Genomic DNA, 12496 nt, shown 5'->3' with positions numbered 1-12496 from the left:
AGAGAATGTATAGATGTTTCGTCATCTTTTTTTAAGAGAGGCTAAAGGCTATTCTCCTCTATTAACAACTGAGCATTAGGAGCGGTCATTGGAAAAAAAAAAAAAATATATATATACACACACACAGAGGTTCTTCAAAGCTGCTGCGTTCCCTGTACGTGACTTGACGTGCAAAGCATCCTACCCCTTACCTGTTGTTGGCCCTGCTGGGTTTGCTGAGTGGTCTGCTGATTTGCAGAGTTAGTTGCAGCAGCGGCGGCGGCGGCTTGCTGCTGGAAGAGACTGGCAGGATAAACTCCCCAGGGCGTGACCCCATAGTACTGGTGAGGAACAACCGCCGGACCTAAAACGCGAAGGGACTCAGTGAGTTTCCGTAGCGTGACAAGCTGTACACAGCAAACCGTCACCAAAAATACCTCCTCGTCATATTTGGTTTAACAAATTCTATTTCAGGGTGATCTGCTTTAAATCCTTTGCAAATACAGAGGGACTCTGGCATTTGTATTATTCATTTTTTAAAAAGCTTAGAAGACAGACCTGAAATTTCATCTTCACTTGCTGTCACCTTATTGGATGACAGCCAAATTCTGCTACCAGCAATCCTGCTGAAATTCCGTGGTTTTATTGTTGTGCCCTAATTTTACAGGGAAGGACCAAAACTTTACCTCTAACCAAAAGAGAAGGAAACTTGTTTAAGCACAGAGATATACAAATCTCTTCTATTCTCAGCTGACGTTCACAGCTCAGTAACATCTATCATTGAGCTCCCCAATAAATTAAAAAACCCTCTTTGCACCTGGACAGCATCAGTTCTCAAGTGTTTAAAATGTTATTTTTCTAGCCACTCAGTCCTGCTTTGCATTTGCAAACCACCACAAAAGAGGCTGTATGATCCTGTATCTTCTTACATTCCCTCCTCCTCCACATTAAGAGTCTTTAAAAAAAATAAATAAATCTTGGAGAGCACCAGAAACAGCCTAGCTTTTGAAGATTGAGTTTTATGAAGTCTTAGGCTACCACACACTTCATTTGGCGATGGCAGAATGGCAGCCTAGATCCTTAAATAATTCTAGCCAGCACAATGCTGAGGAAGCGGCGAGTACTCTGCGCTGAGCGGTGGCGTCCCTCCCACCAAATACCACATAGGTGAATTCAATAGTATCTTTTAATATTCTCTATCTGTTGGAAAGGTCAGCAGAAAAGCTCAAGTATTTCTGCTGCTTTTCAAGCACACCTCCTATCCCACGGGTTCCTTCCCCACAGCAGGGTAGGTTACGGCACGCTAGCCTTTTTCTGGCAGAGCGCCACAGTCGTATTTGACGCTGTGGAATAAACAAGCCTTTAGTGAATCTGAACTGCACACTTGTTCTTATATGGAGTAAAAATAGCTTCTATTTTAAGAGGCGGTTAGCATTTGAGTTCTAACCAAGCCGTTTTAGTATTGCTGGCAGTTACGTCTTACAGTAAGACCCTGCAAGCGGAACAAGTGGAACGCACGTAAAGACCGTGTTTGCCCCAAGAGACTGAAAAACTGTTCCCCCAAAAATGAGGGATGACTGTGAAAAGGGCGATGATAAAGACACTGCTGAGTTTAAGGTCAGGTATGACAAAGAGGGAAAAACCCAGGAAGTACGTTTTTCTTTTGGTTTTGTTTTTTATACAGTAACGTGTGTTTGCCTCAAATGAGCTACTACATAACGCAAGCACAGTCCACCATGCAGCAGCCTGGACCTCAGCCCGGATGAACCACTGCTCCCGCGATCAGTACTGCGCACCGGTGAGATTCAGCAACACTTCAAGATACTCATTTCGTATTTCATGTCAAATATTAAATTCATATTTCAAAGGTGTAACAGTTACTCTCCTTCATTATTTTGTTTTCAACCACCCCCACTTTCCCCAGATCTAGGACTTTGTAGAGTCATTAACGCACACGCCCAGCCCTACGTACAGCAGAGGCGTTACGAGCAGCCTGTTGGCTAACGCCAGGCACTTTAGCAATACATGCTGAACGGCTGGATTTGCATCTCACGCTACAGCTCTGCCATAAAATCCACCCCTGCCAGATTTGCTGCGTACTGTCAGTCAGAGAAGGTGACCTGTCTGTCTTACTCAGATTTGTCTTGGAGCAGCCACCACTTGTTTCTTACCTTCCAAGGTGCAAATTCATGAGCAGTGGTAGCTAAAACTCAAAAACCTGCAGAAAATTAATCAATCCCATAACCTAAGTAGTTACAGCCACACAGCTAATCAGTGGATTGTAACCTGCTTATATTCAGTCAATGCAGATCAGATGGCAACTGCCAGGGTCCTCCTGCACTCAACAGGAAAGTAGCATGAAACAGAGCGGTTGCAACAAGTAATTAGTCTGCATTTGCCCTCAGGCTACTGCGAAGTTGCTGCAATACCCTTTATCCAAACTGTGGGCATCTCTCTGGGTTATTTTAATCTCAGTTCTAATTATCAAACAAGCATGGTCTAGATGTTTTGTTTTTTTTTTTTCCTAGTTAGAGGTTGCTCATCAGATCTCCAAAAGCCTTAGGTGTTTAAAAGACACAAAGCCTTTGAAGTTTGCAGGCAGCTGGGCTTAAACAAGCTGCAAGTCTGGCTCAGCTCATTTGAGCACATGGTGAGGCTCATTATTGAACAGCGTTCTCAGTGAGGGCAAGTGTGTCATCATCGCCAGACTTATAAAAACACACAGTGTTTCTTTACTTCAGGAGATATTGCACCTGCTTTTACACTTAAAGATACACATACACAAGAAAATAAGAGCCATTCTAGTGCCTTTGAAATCAAATATTCCCACTACTACATCTCACACGTTGGCCACAGACACCCACAAATATTCCTTTCAAGAAACATTAGCAAAACCATCTGTAAGTGTGTTCATAACAAAATTTTTGCTTTTAATCTCAGCCTTCACACTCAAATCTCTGCCAGCAGAAGCCATACCTGCTCTCTGGAGGAAGAGCCAGCCCCCTCTTGCCAAGGATGAGGTCTTAGTGACCACCAGGTTAAACAGCCTCAAGAACCTCACGTCTGAAAATGCAAGGCTGCAAACAGCAACTTTATCAAATACTATCGACTTGTGAGCTGATCATGTCACAATTACCTGTTTGGCAACCACAGATATCCATGAAGTGGTGTCTTTTTAGGGATGGGAGTGAGAAACAGCTGAACTCAAACGGCTCTGGTGCAGCCCCATGCAAAGCCTGCCGCACAGTGCCTGGGGTCAGCACAGATCCAAAGGAGGAGAGGCACCCTTGCGTGACACCGTGTCTGAGGCAGCTGGGGAAGGGCCAGCTGCACGTGCTCCCCAGACCCCGGTCCTAGGCGGTATGTGCATGCATCCATACCTGTCTCCAGCTCTGAGCTGGCTCTGCATGGGACACAGGTCAGCACCAAGTGAATGAGGCTTCTAAGAAACCCAAGCTCAAGAAGCAGGCACATCCAAACCAACTCTACCTGCAGTCTAGGAGCACTGTGTTTTTCCTGTATGCAGATTATTCCAGCATCCACTTCTCTACAAGAACAGGAACACTTTTCTACCTGTAACACACCACCTCAGAGGGAATCAACATTTCCCAAGTCGTCTTACAAAAGGCAAGATTTCTCTTTTTTGAGTGACATCTTTCTCAAATGGTAGAAGGTAATTTCACAACACTTTTTAAAGACAGCATTATCCTCCCCATGGTTTAAACTCACAAGTGATTTTTTTTCTTGAGTCTAGGAAGCACTTCCTTCTGCATTCAAATTTGTTCTTTAAAATGCTGCTATTGTTGGGAAGAAAAAAAGTATTATCACAGCGCTGACAGTCTGACAATCATGAAAAGCTGCCGTAACGGCAGAGTCTTAATTGACAGAATTATCTCTGCCATAAAAACAACAAAAGTTTCCCCTCCACTCCAAGGGTAACTGTGAGCAATAAACTACCAACAACTCTAAACTAATTTCTTGCATCTCATAAACTTCTCCATGTCCTCCCAACTTAACTCTCCCATACTCATCAGGGAGGCCTTCTGACTTTATACATAAGTCTGAGCATCGAAATTGCCCCATGCCCCTTCAGTGCTGCACTCAGTCATTACAGAGGAAAGGCTTTCAAAACAGAAAAGGTGTTTTTCCAAAAACAAACACCAATGAGGAGTGAAGTTTGTTATATTGCCAGTTCTAGCTGTTAGGGTCCAAAGCCCAATGAGACGGATGAAGTCACTTGTATTTCTCAGTGGCGTAACACTAGCAGTACGTGGCAGCGCATTACACATTCTTTTGTTTTGCTTTCAAGAGACATCAGGTTTAAAAATTATTCTAAGAGATCCTGATGCCAAGATCTGGGATGCTTTACGTATCCTGGGGTATGTAATTTCCCAGTTCAAATTTATATGGGCCCAATCAGATATTCAGGCAGCTGCACCTTCAGTACTGCTGATAAAAAGAAAAACAAAGTCGCAAACACGCTTGCCATTTTCTAGAAATTTGGCAGCAGTTACTTGTGGTCCTTCTGTGAAACCGAGATGCTGACCTCCTGCTCCACTGAACTTCAGTGTGTTACTGAAGAACAAGCACTCGCTTTAAAAGCACTGAGGTGATGCTAAAAGGCCAACCAGAATCCTTTTCTAATGCATTCATTTACAAAGCACCTCTTCTGACTGTAGCTGGAATTGCTGGTGTTCTAGCACCTCTTCCCCACTAAGTCCTGACTGAAACTTCCTACTTATATTTGCCACCAGGAGTTCAGGTCATTCATTCACTGCCACGCATTCATCACCACATGATAGTTTATTGACTATTAGAAATATCCTTGCACTCTAGCTCTTGGCTTTCCTCCATTTAATCACAGCATCATTTGTTTGCCAACAACATGTTGTTACCTAAACTTAATCTTGCATTGTTATTATGCAATCAGCATACAAAATTCACAGCAGCCAAAAAGTCCAAAGCCCACATCTTCAGACTATAATCTTGATTCGTTACATACTCCCATATGATCCATTAAAAATGCCATCCAACTGGGTAACAGTTGCTGAAATCTCATTTCAGAGCTTGACCTGATGCTGGCCTCCAAAGCTTAAAAGCTAAGCAGCGCTTATGTAAGAGCTGTTAAACACGCTGAAAAGTCACGTACCAAACCACAGCGCTGTTTGCCAGAGCAGTGCATTCACGTACAACCACTGCTCTATGGTTTTGATCTGGCTAGTACAAGCTATCCCACAGCGGAAGAGATTTGCAGTGAGCATACAAGTTGTAAGTGGAGTGTGGTGTGCAGGCTCCACTAAAAATCACCACTACTCTCAGCTAAACAGTTTTTATTTAAAAGTGGAGAAGACTTCCTTTCCCACTGGCTCACGGAAAGAAAAGCATAGTTATAAAAATGTTTTTCCTGAAAGTACATTCTTCCTTTGTCCTCAACTCTTAGGCAAGAACTTTAAGGCGTACGCAGCAAAAGTTCAACGTACGGTGTGTTCTTCACACTGCCTGATAAGCTGTTTTACCGAGCTGTCATCCCAAGATACAACAATTTTGGCTATGACAGTTGGGAAGAATTTGGAAACTGATACATGAACGTTTGGGAGAAAGATCTTGCACAAAGACAAAAGCCACCATCTTCGCTCGCCATCTGGAAAACTGCATATTCATAGTGTAAGCCTCGCAGCAGATACAGGATGTTTTTACCTAGAGAACCTAAAAAGCGTAAATCCTTAACAGACTCGACCAAGAGGGAAAGATAACGTTTGCAGAATGCACTACAGTAAGTCAAGCTAAACAGCAACCAGATACAACTTTCCTGGCAGGAAAACACACCCTCCATCTTTCTAGCATTTAATAAGTGTATTTTGAAAGGTATCTCCCACTACTGTCAGAGTTACCAAAAAACCCCAAACATGTAGCAACATTTATGTCTGCAAGTGTTTCATTTCAGATATGCTCTGGTTGTTTATCCGCAACAGAAAGAGAGCCCACAGCAAGTGTTATACAAGAATTATCACATTTAATCTACAGAAAACAGGGTTTCCAACACAAACTGTTTCAACTTACTGATACACAATTAAATTACATCTCCTCAGAAATTACAACGTCCTAATAATTAATTTCCACAATCACAGACTCAAGAGCGGTTTTGGTACAAGACAACGGTCACAGATGTTGGAAACCGGAAGTACCTCACCTAATGTCGCAGCTGCTGCAAGTCCGGCTGCGTACGGATCTGTTCCTGGCGGAGCGGCGCTGATGATGTACGGATTGGGGACAAAGGCGGCAGGAGCTAAACCTGCTGAAAACACACCTGTCAGTAAAAACAAACTTAACTAGAACTGACGCCCTACCAAGACACCTCTGGCTGCCTGGCTGGCCAACACAAAAGCTCAGGTTGCTTGAGTATTTTCAAGCTTTTTACAGGATGTTTTCTATAGGGAGTGAGCAACCACGGCGTGTCCCGGAGTCTGAACAGAACAATCTACAGAGGATAATTTACATAAAAGAACCCTAATTCCAAGGACGCAATGCCCCATAAGGAAAGCTGAAGTGGTAAAATACTCTACATACAATGCCCATACTTGCTCAGGTATCTGCAGCACAGATACACCCTTACTGTTTGGGTGACTTAACACCAGCTAGATATCATCATTACCTAATTGCTTGTTACTATTCCGTTTTTTCAAGAGCAAGTTGATCAAGAACCAATCTACCCTGCGTTCTGAGTTCCATGCCCACCGCACAACACCAGTACTTCAAATAATTAGTTTGGAAGGAGCTCAGGAGCATTCACGTAACGTAGCAGGGCACTATCGCTGCCGTGTAGGCACTACCTTCCTCTGCAAGGAAACAGTTTAATCATTAGAGAAATTACCAGTGGGTGGGAGGGGGGCGTGGAGGGGAGGTGAAGGTGAAGGGGAGTAAGTTAAAAAGCTAAATAATTTTAAGTCAGGCCTATCCCTGAACTCCAATAAGCATACAAAGAGCACTGCACGGAGCACATTTGTACTGGGCTTTCGGGTAGGAAGAACTGCCACTTGAAGCGCTTATTGTGCTAAAAACATTTAACCCTAAGACAGTTTAACTCCAATCACCCATGAGTAGCCCTTCACTGTTCTCCTGTTTGTCTAAACACAGGATTAGTGCTTTCTTCCCAGTTAATCTATACTGTTTTAATAATATGAATCATGTATTTGCATAAATCACAGCTTTAAGTTAAAGTCAGGCCAGGCAGCTGAACCACATGAAGCACATTCAGGTGTATATTGAATTGTGCATTTTCCCCTCACTTCACTGTAACGCTCACCCCAATTCATGCCTCGCTCCAAGCAAGCACGTACTTCAAAACGCTCTCATTACTCAACAGCACTCTCAGCAAGGGTAAGAGTGCCACATTCCTACCAGACATGAATGCTCTAGAGCTTTTAAAGCGTGCAAGAAGAGATACCTCCAGAATGCTTCAAGTAAATGTTCAAGCAATATACTTCAGCTTGTACGCCGATTACCAGTCGCAGAAACATATTTAGGATTCTCTAAAACCTGCCAATCCTTTTCCCTGCTATTTTCCCCACGTATTCTGAAGACCAACAGAAAAATGCAATGCATTAAATGCAAGACTTACCTATGTGAGGCTGATGGGCAGCTGCCAAGGCGTACTGCTGCTGCTGCGCTGCTGTTAGTTGTTGAACAGCAAGTGCATTCGGTCTTTGGAACAGCTAAAGAGATAAAAGCACAAATACGGTCCTTTACTCGTGCACAGAAAGCATTCTCTTACTTCCTTTTAAAGCAATTCCTTTACACTAGATTTATTTTCACAACGACAAACACTCCTCTTTAAAGAGAAACGTTTCAAAAGGAACTGAAAGAAAACCAAACCCCTTTGAAATCAATTGCCCATGATAATCCACCTGAAAAAAAAAAAAAAAAAGATGTATTTCTGAAGTACAGCTAAACCACAGCCAGGGTTTTCTCCGTTATTCTCTGCGCAATGCCTGAAAGCTGTTTTCTTCCCCGACTCCTTCTCAGACACACAGCCCCTGACTGCAGCCTGTGGATCACTAGTAGCTGCCACAAGCTCTTCCAGATCTTGAACACCACTGAGTACAGTGAAATCCCAGTTACACCATCGGACAACCCATGCGACCCTCCCAGAAGGTCTGAAGCGGCGAGCCGGACAGCAGAGCAAGGCGTGGGAGAGATGGTGTGCCTGAGATGGCTTTAGAGCCATCGGATGGGATGCCACGCTCGGGAGCTCACGAACCCCTGGACAAAATGCTTCCTTTACCTGCCAGCGTTCCACCTCCAGCATCTCCTACGTGAATCCAGGCAAGGAGTGTAAATTCTTCTTTGAGCACAGACAGAAACCAGACCCAGGGCCTTTTTGGTTAAGTCATCCAAAGTACATGCAAGTTTGCCAGCTTACAGCTTACTGCAATCTTAGGAGCAGTTTAATTGAGAACAGTTGTTCAATAAGAAAAAACTGAGAGGGGGTTACATTAGTCTTTAAAGATCAAATATTTTTGCTTATGGCTTTTTTTTTTTGTTTTTGCATTCATCCTTTACTTCCCCAGCTTCCTACGCCAGAGTCCATGCCTCTACCCAAGTGAAACACTCCCTGAATCAATCCATTAGCAGACCATCACTCAGCTCCAATTAAAACATTTAGGAATACACAAGCTGAACAGCCACTCTGAAACTATCCAGAAGCAACGTTCATCCCGCCTTACTTCCAAAACTGATCATTTCTGAGGCGTGAATGACTTCACAAACCACTGATAAATGTTTTCTCTCTCCACTCACTTGTAAAAAAAACAGGCCTAAATGCCATACAATTTTCACACCTATTATCTCTGCTCTCCTTTCAGATGAGTGACCCACTTCAGCTGTCAGAAGCAGAAATAATAATTCTGCCCAAATTTTTGGCAGAAACACACAAACATCAAGAAAAAGTATGGAAGCATTTAGAAAATTAGGGGGTTTTTAATAGGCAAAAATTGGAATTGGTTCTCCTGAGAGCAGGATGAGCAACTCCGCTGTTTAGACAGAAAATATGAAAACTGATAGGCGATAGCCTACCTCCATTTTCTTCTCTTTTTACAAGTTCAGAAGGAGAAAAAACAAACATGTATGGGATCAGTATTAGATTTAAGATGTGGATCTCAGTACTTGGGGGATGCAGAACTGATCCTCTGTGTGCCAAAACCCTACTCAGAGCTGTTTTCCCCAAAGATTGCTCACGCTGGGGCCCCTCCATACATCCAAGGGGTACCACGATGCTGCTTATGGAGAAACATGGCGAGTCCACAGTTATTTTATCACCTCCCTGAGCCTAACATCAGGAGGGCCATAAAACATTCTTAGCAGTCTTTACGCAGAACACACCTTTTTTTTCTTCTTTAAACGTGTCATTCAACAGTACATCCTACTTACACAAAGCTGAGCACTTACAAGGGGTGTAATCTTCGTTAATATACCATCTGTAATTAGTAGCTGGATCAAACGCTCTACTGACATCTTTTAGTTACAAAAGGCAAGGACATCATGGACAATGTGACCTACAGAAAATGGAATGAGGGATACTGGCTCTGTAGTAGTCTCCAGCAACATCTCGTTTGCTGATCAGCATCAGCAGGTGGGGGGTGGGGGGAATCTATATCCCCTAGACTGCTTCAGTGCTGGGTAGAGATACATCTAGAACAGACATCCTGGGTTTTGTGGCCTACTTCTGTATTGAGTTCAGCTATCCAATATTTTAGCTTTCTTCAGCTGAGATTTCATCAAAACCTTTAATTTTCATATTATTTTGCATTCCTGAGATCCATTTTTCCAGTCTGCTGATGTCTATTCCACCAAGGTGAACGGTGGAGGAACAGGCTAGATTATCAGTTGCCTGCCTTAACACTTATCTTCCCCGAAATTGCTTTTTGTTTTACTCAGTTTACATGTGTGATGACTTCCACACCTCCCAAATGCATCTCAATGATCCCTTTTTAAATTAGAAGTACTAGCAGAAAGAGAAAACAAACCCCACAGCTACTCAAAGCATGAATATTTCACCTGCTGCTGCTGGGTTTTTTTGTTGTCTGCCTGCTCTCCCCCCCATGTGTGAGCACAGCTGATGACTGCTAAATTTGGCTTTCAGACATACAAGTACCCACACTAGCTCTGTGCATTTTTCTTTTGCTGAAATCAAGCCACAGTACCCAAAATGCTCTGTAAAGGGCTGCTGTCAACAGCTGCTAGGGTTTACCTAAAGACTGAAAGAAGGAGATGGAAAAGATGCTCCTTTACTTAAAATTACTGGTATTACACATGGGAGGAGTAAGAAACAGAGCAGCTGGGCAGAGTCCTCTCATCTGCTCAAGAAAATCACCAAGAGTAGGTGTGCATCCTCAAGTCAAAGAAACCTAAAGACTTAGCTCCAACTTAGCAATGCTTACTTCCTCAGCCAATATGCTTGAGCTTCTTTAAAACCACAGGCAAACATTCTGCATTCACGCTGTGTTGCAAGCATGAGGAAGGGCTGGACTCCTTCAGCAGGCCTCCTCTCCAATGCGTATGGAGTTTCCCTTCCAAAGAAAGGTCAGATAAATGTTGGTATCTAAAGCCACACACTCGGGCAGTGACTCAAATCAGTGACCTCTCCCTCTGCCTGCTTTAAATCGCAGTTTCTGCAAGCCTGCAAACCCAGACTCTAGACTCAGCTTACCTGGAAGAAACTCAATGTGAACAGCTAAAACTTCTTGCAGCTGCAGACTTCATACTGCCTGCAGCATAGACAGGGGAGCGGAGCCAAACAAAAACGATCACAATTTCAGGCTTCACTTTGCCAGGTAAACCCCTACACCACATGAGCTCTGGGAATCATCAACTCTACATATTTTAGGAGGGGTTATTAAAGCCTCAATGCACTGTCTCCATCTGCTGACAGCAAAGACCTATATTCCAAAAAAAACTAGGTAGCAGTAATAAATTGTGGCCTCCAGTAAGTGGGAAAAGGAAAAGAAACCTCTAACAGGAATGCTAACTAGAATCTACAAAGTGAAGCTGAAGTTTATGAAAGAGTGTGCACGGAGCATTTTAGCCTATTAGAAATCTCAGAGTGAAACCCTAGCAGCTACTGACACAGTTTCAGACAAGTTCAGTAGAATCACCCGACATTTCAAGAAGCGAGGCTGCTTTCCTCTCTCACACGTGAACACAACTCAAGTATCATTTACAACACGCAGGGGAGTTCATCGAGGGAATTCCAAGAAACCAGAACGTCACAGTCTATATTATAGTTATGGGAACACTGCAAGATTAGGTTTCTGTAAGCCAGTTTCTTCTGCAAAATAAACATCTGACATCTCTAATCAGATTACACGTGGTTAAGACCTTCCCTTCTTAATATTGCTTTTAGCTGTACTTGCTTGTAATCCCTTCAAAGTATATGACGCTTCCCAATGGGCCAAGAAAGACACTTTTACAGACAAGGTCCTTTTGTTCAGGACATATTTCCTTCTGACAACCAAATGGAAAAGACTACACTGCCAAAGACTGATTTCTTTCATACAGGTGATAACTGACACACAGCAAGTACCAAGAAACACTGGATATCAAAGATTAAGAAAATGGGTACAACTCTGAGCCAAGACACTCTGCATTTGCACGAACGTGCACTGAGAGGTTGCATTTAGCAGCGGAGTGAATCCTTATCTTTAATACAGCACTTGCACTTACAAAAGCCTGCCATTCGCGTCTACTGGAGGTGTAAGTAGCTATTGCAACAAAGCTGAAACTAAAATAACAGTCCTTATTAAACAGCCTAGCCTGCTTATTCTCAGCATGACCTGGGTGGGAGCTAAGCATGCCAGAGCAAAGGGGTGGGCAGGCAGCTGTGCTCCCAACACCCGGACCTCCTGCTCCCCTCCAAAACTCACAGTTCAAAGAGACAGAGAGAACTGCAGATTTGCAGGCAACCCAGCTGAAAGTTTTAAGCACAATTACACGGTGATGACATTAGCTCTAGGTGGATATTAACCATCCACTTTATGCAAAGAATAAAACCCAGGGCTGTCTAGAGGGCCAGCTGGAGCCAGAGCACCGTACCGCAATCTCTTCTGAAATCAGCACACTTTCCAGGTCGGCCTTACTTCGAGACTTTTTATTTCCACTAGCTAGGTACAAGACAAGACAAATTTTAAATCCTATTTCTAAAGGCTGGAAGAAACAAATAAAAACTACTTGAACTTGTAAATAAGCCTTAATTTAAATAAAATACACTAACAGACTTCACATACCTGCAAGCAGTTCAATGATTTAGCTCCAATACACTGTTTTAAAAAATATACTTTCAAACAATGAAACATGTGTAATTCTTGCATTTGAGGTCCTACACTAGAGTAAGACAAAGAATTGAAACGAGCTTTTTTCCCTTTTTTGAACTACACAGCAGCTATTTAGTTTAATTATTAAAAAATTTTCCATTAACCTCCCAAACATGCCATATAATAAAACAACCAAATAAACTATAACACAG

The 12496-nt window shown here is 43.0% G+C and overlaps 1 protein-coding gene and 1 non-coding gene across 13 annotated transcripts in view; both read right to left on the bottom strand.

Moving 5' to 3' along the window:
- Positions 1-12496, bottom strand: part of PUM1 (pumilio RNA binding family member 1) — a 77302-nt gene that overhangs the window by 26704 nt on the left and 38102 nt on the right. For 5 of the 12 annotated variants that reach the window (XM_075115005.1, XM_075114993.1, XM_075114996.1 and 2 more), the window contains 3 exons: positions 7598-7691; positions 6170-6286; positions 192-343 (listed from right to left, as the gene is read on the bottom strand). In XM_075115005.1, the coding sequence (XP_074971106.1) occupies positions 192-343; positions 6170-6286; positions 7598-7691 (363 nt within the window). The remainder of the gene's footprint in view (positions 1-191; positions 344-6169; positions 6287-7597; positions 7692-12496) is intronic. The other 7 variants (XM_075114998.1, XM_075115001.1, XM_075115000.1 and 4 more) reach the window with 2 other exon arrangements.
- LOC142066991 (small nucleolar RNA SNORD103/SNORD85) lies at positions 2604-2687 on the bottom strand. The gene has a single exon (XR_012663861.1). It is a non-coding gene; the product is annotated as a small nucleolar RNA SNORD103/SNORD85 (small nucleolar RNA).

This window comes from Phalacrocorax aristotelis, chromosome 20 (assembly GCF_949628215.1).
Source record: "Phalacrocorax aristotelis chromosome 20, bGulAri2.1, whole genome shotgun sequence".
Classification (NCBI taxonomy): Eukaryota; Metazoa; Chordata; class Aves; order Suliformes; family Phalacrocoracidae; genus Phalacrocorax; species Phalacrocorax aristotelis.
The sequence above is the reverse complement of the archived record's forward strand: the minus strand, read 5'-3'. Positions and strand labels throughout refer to the sequence as shown.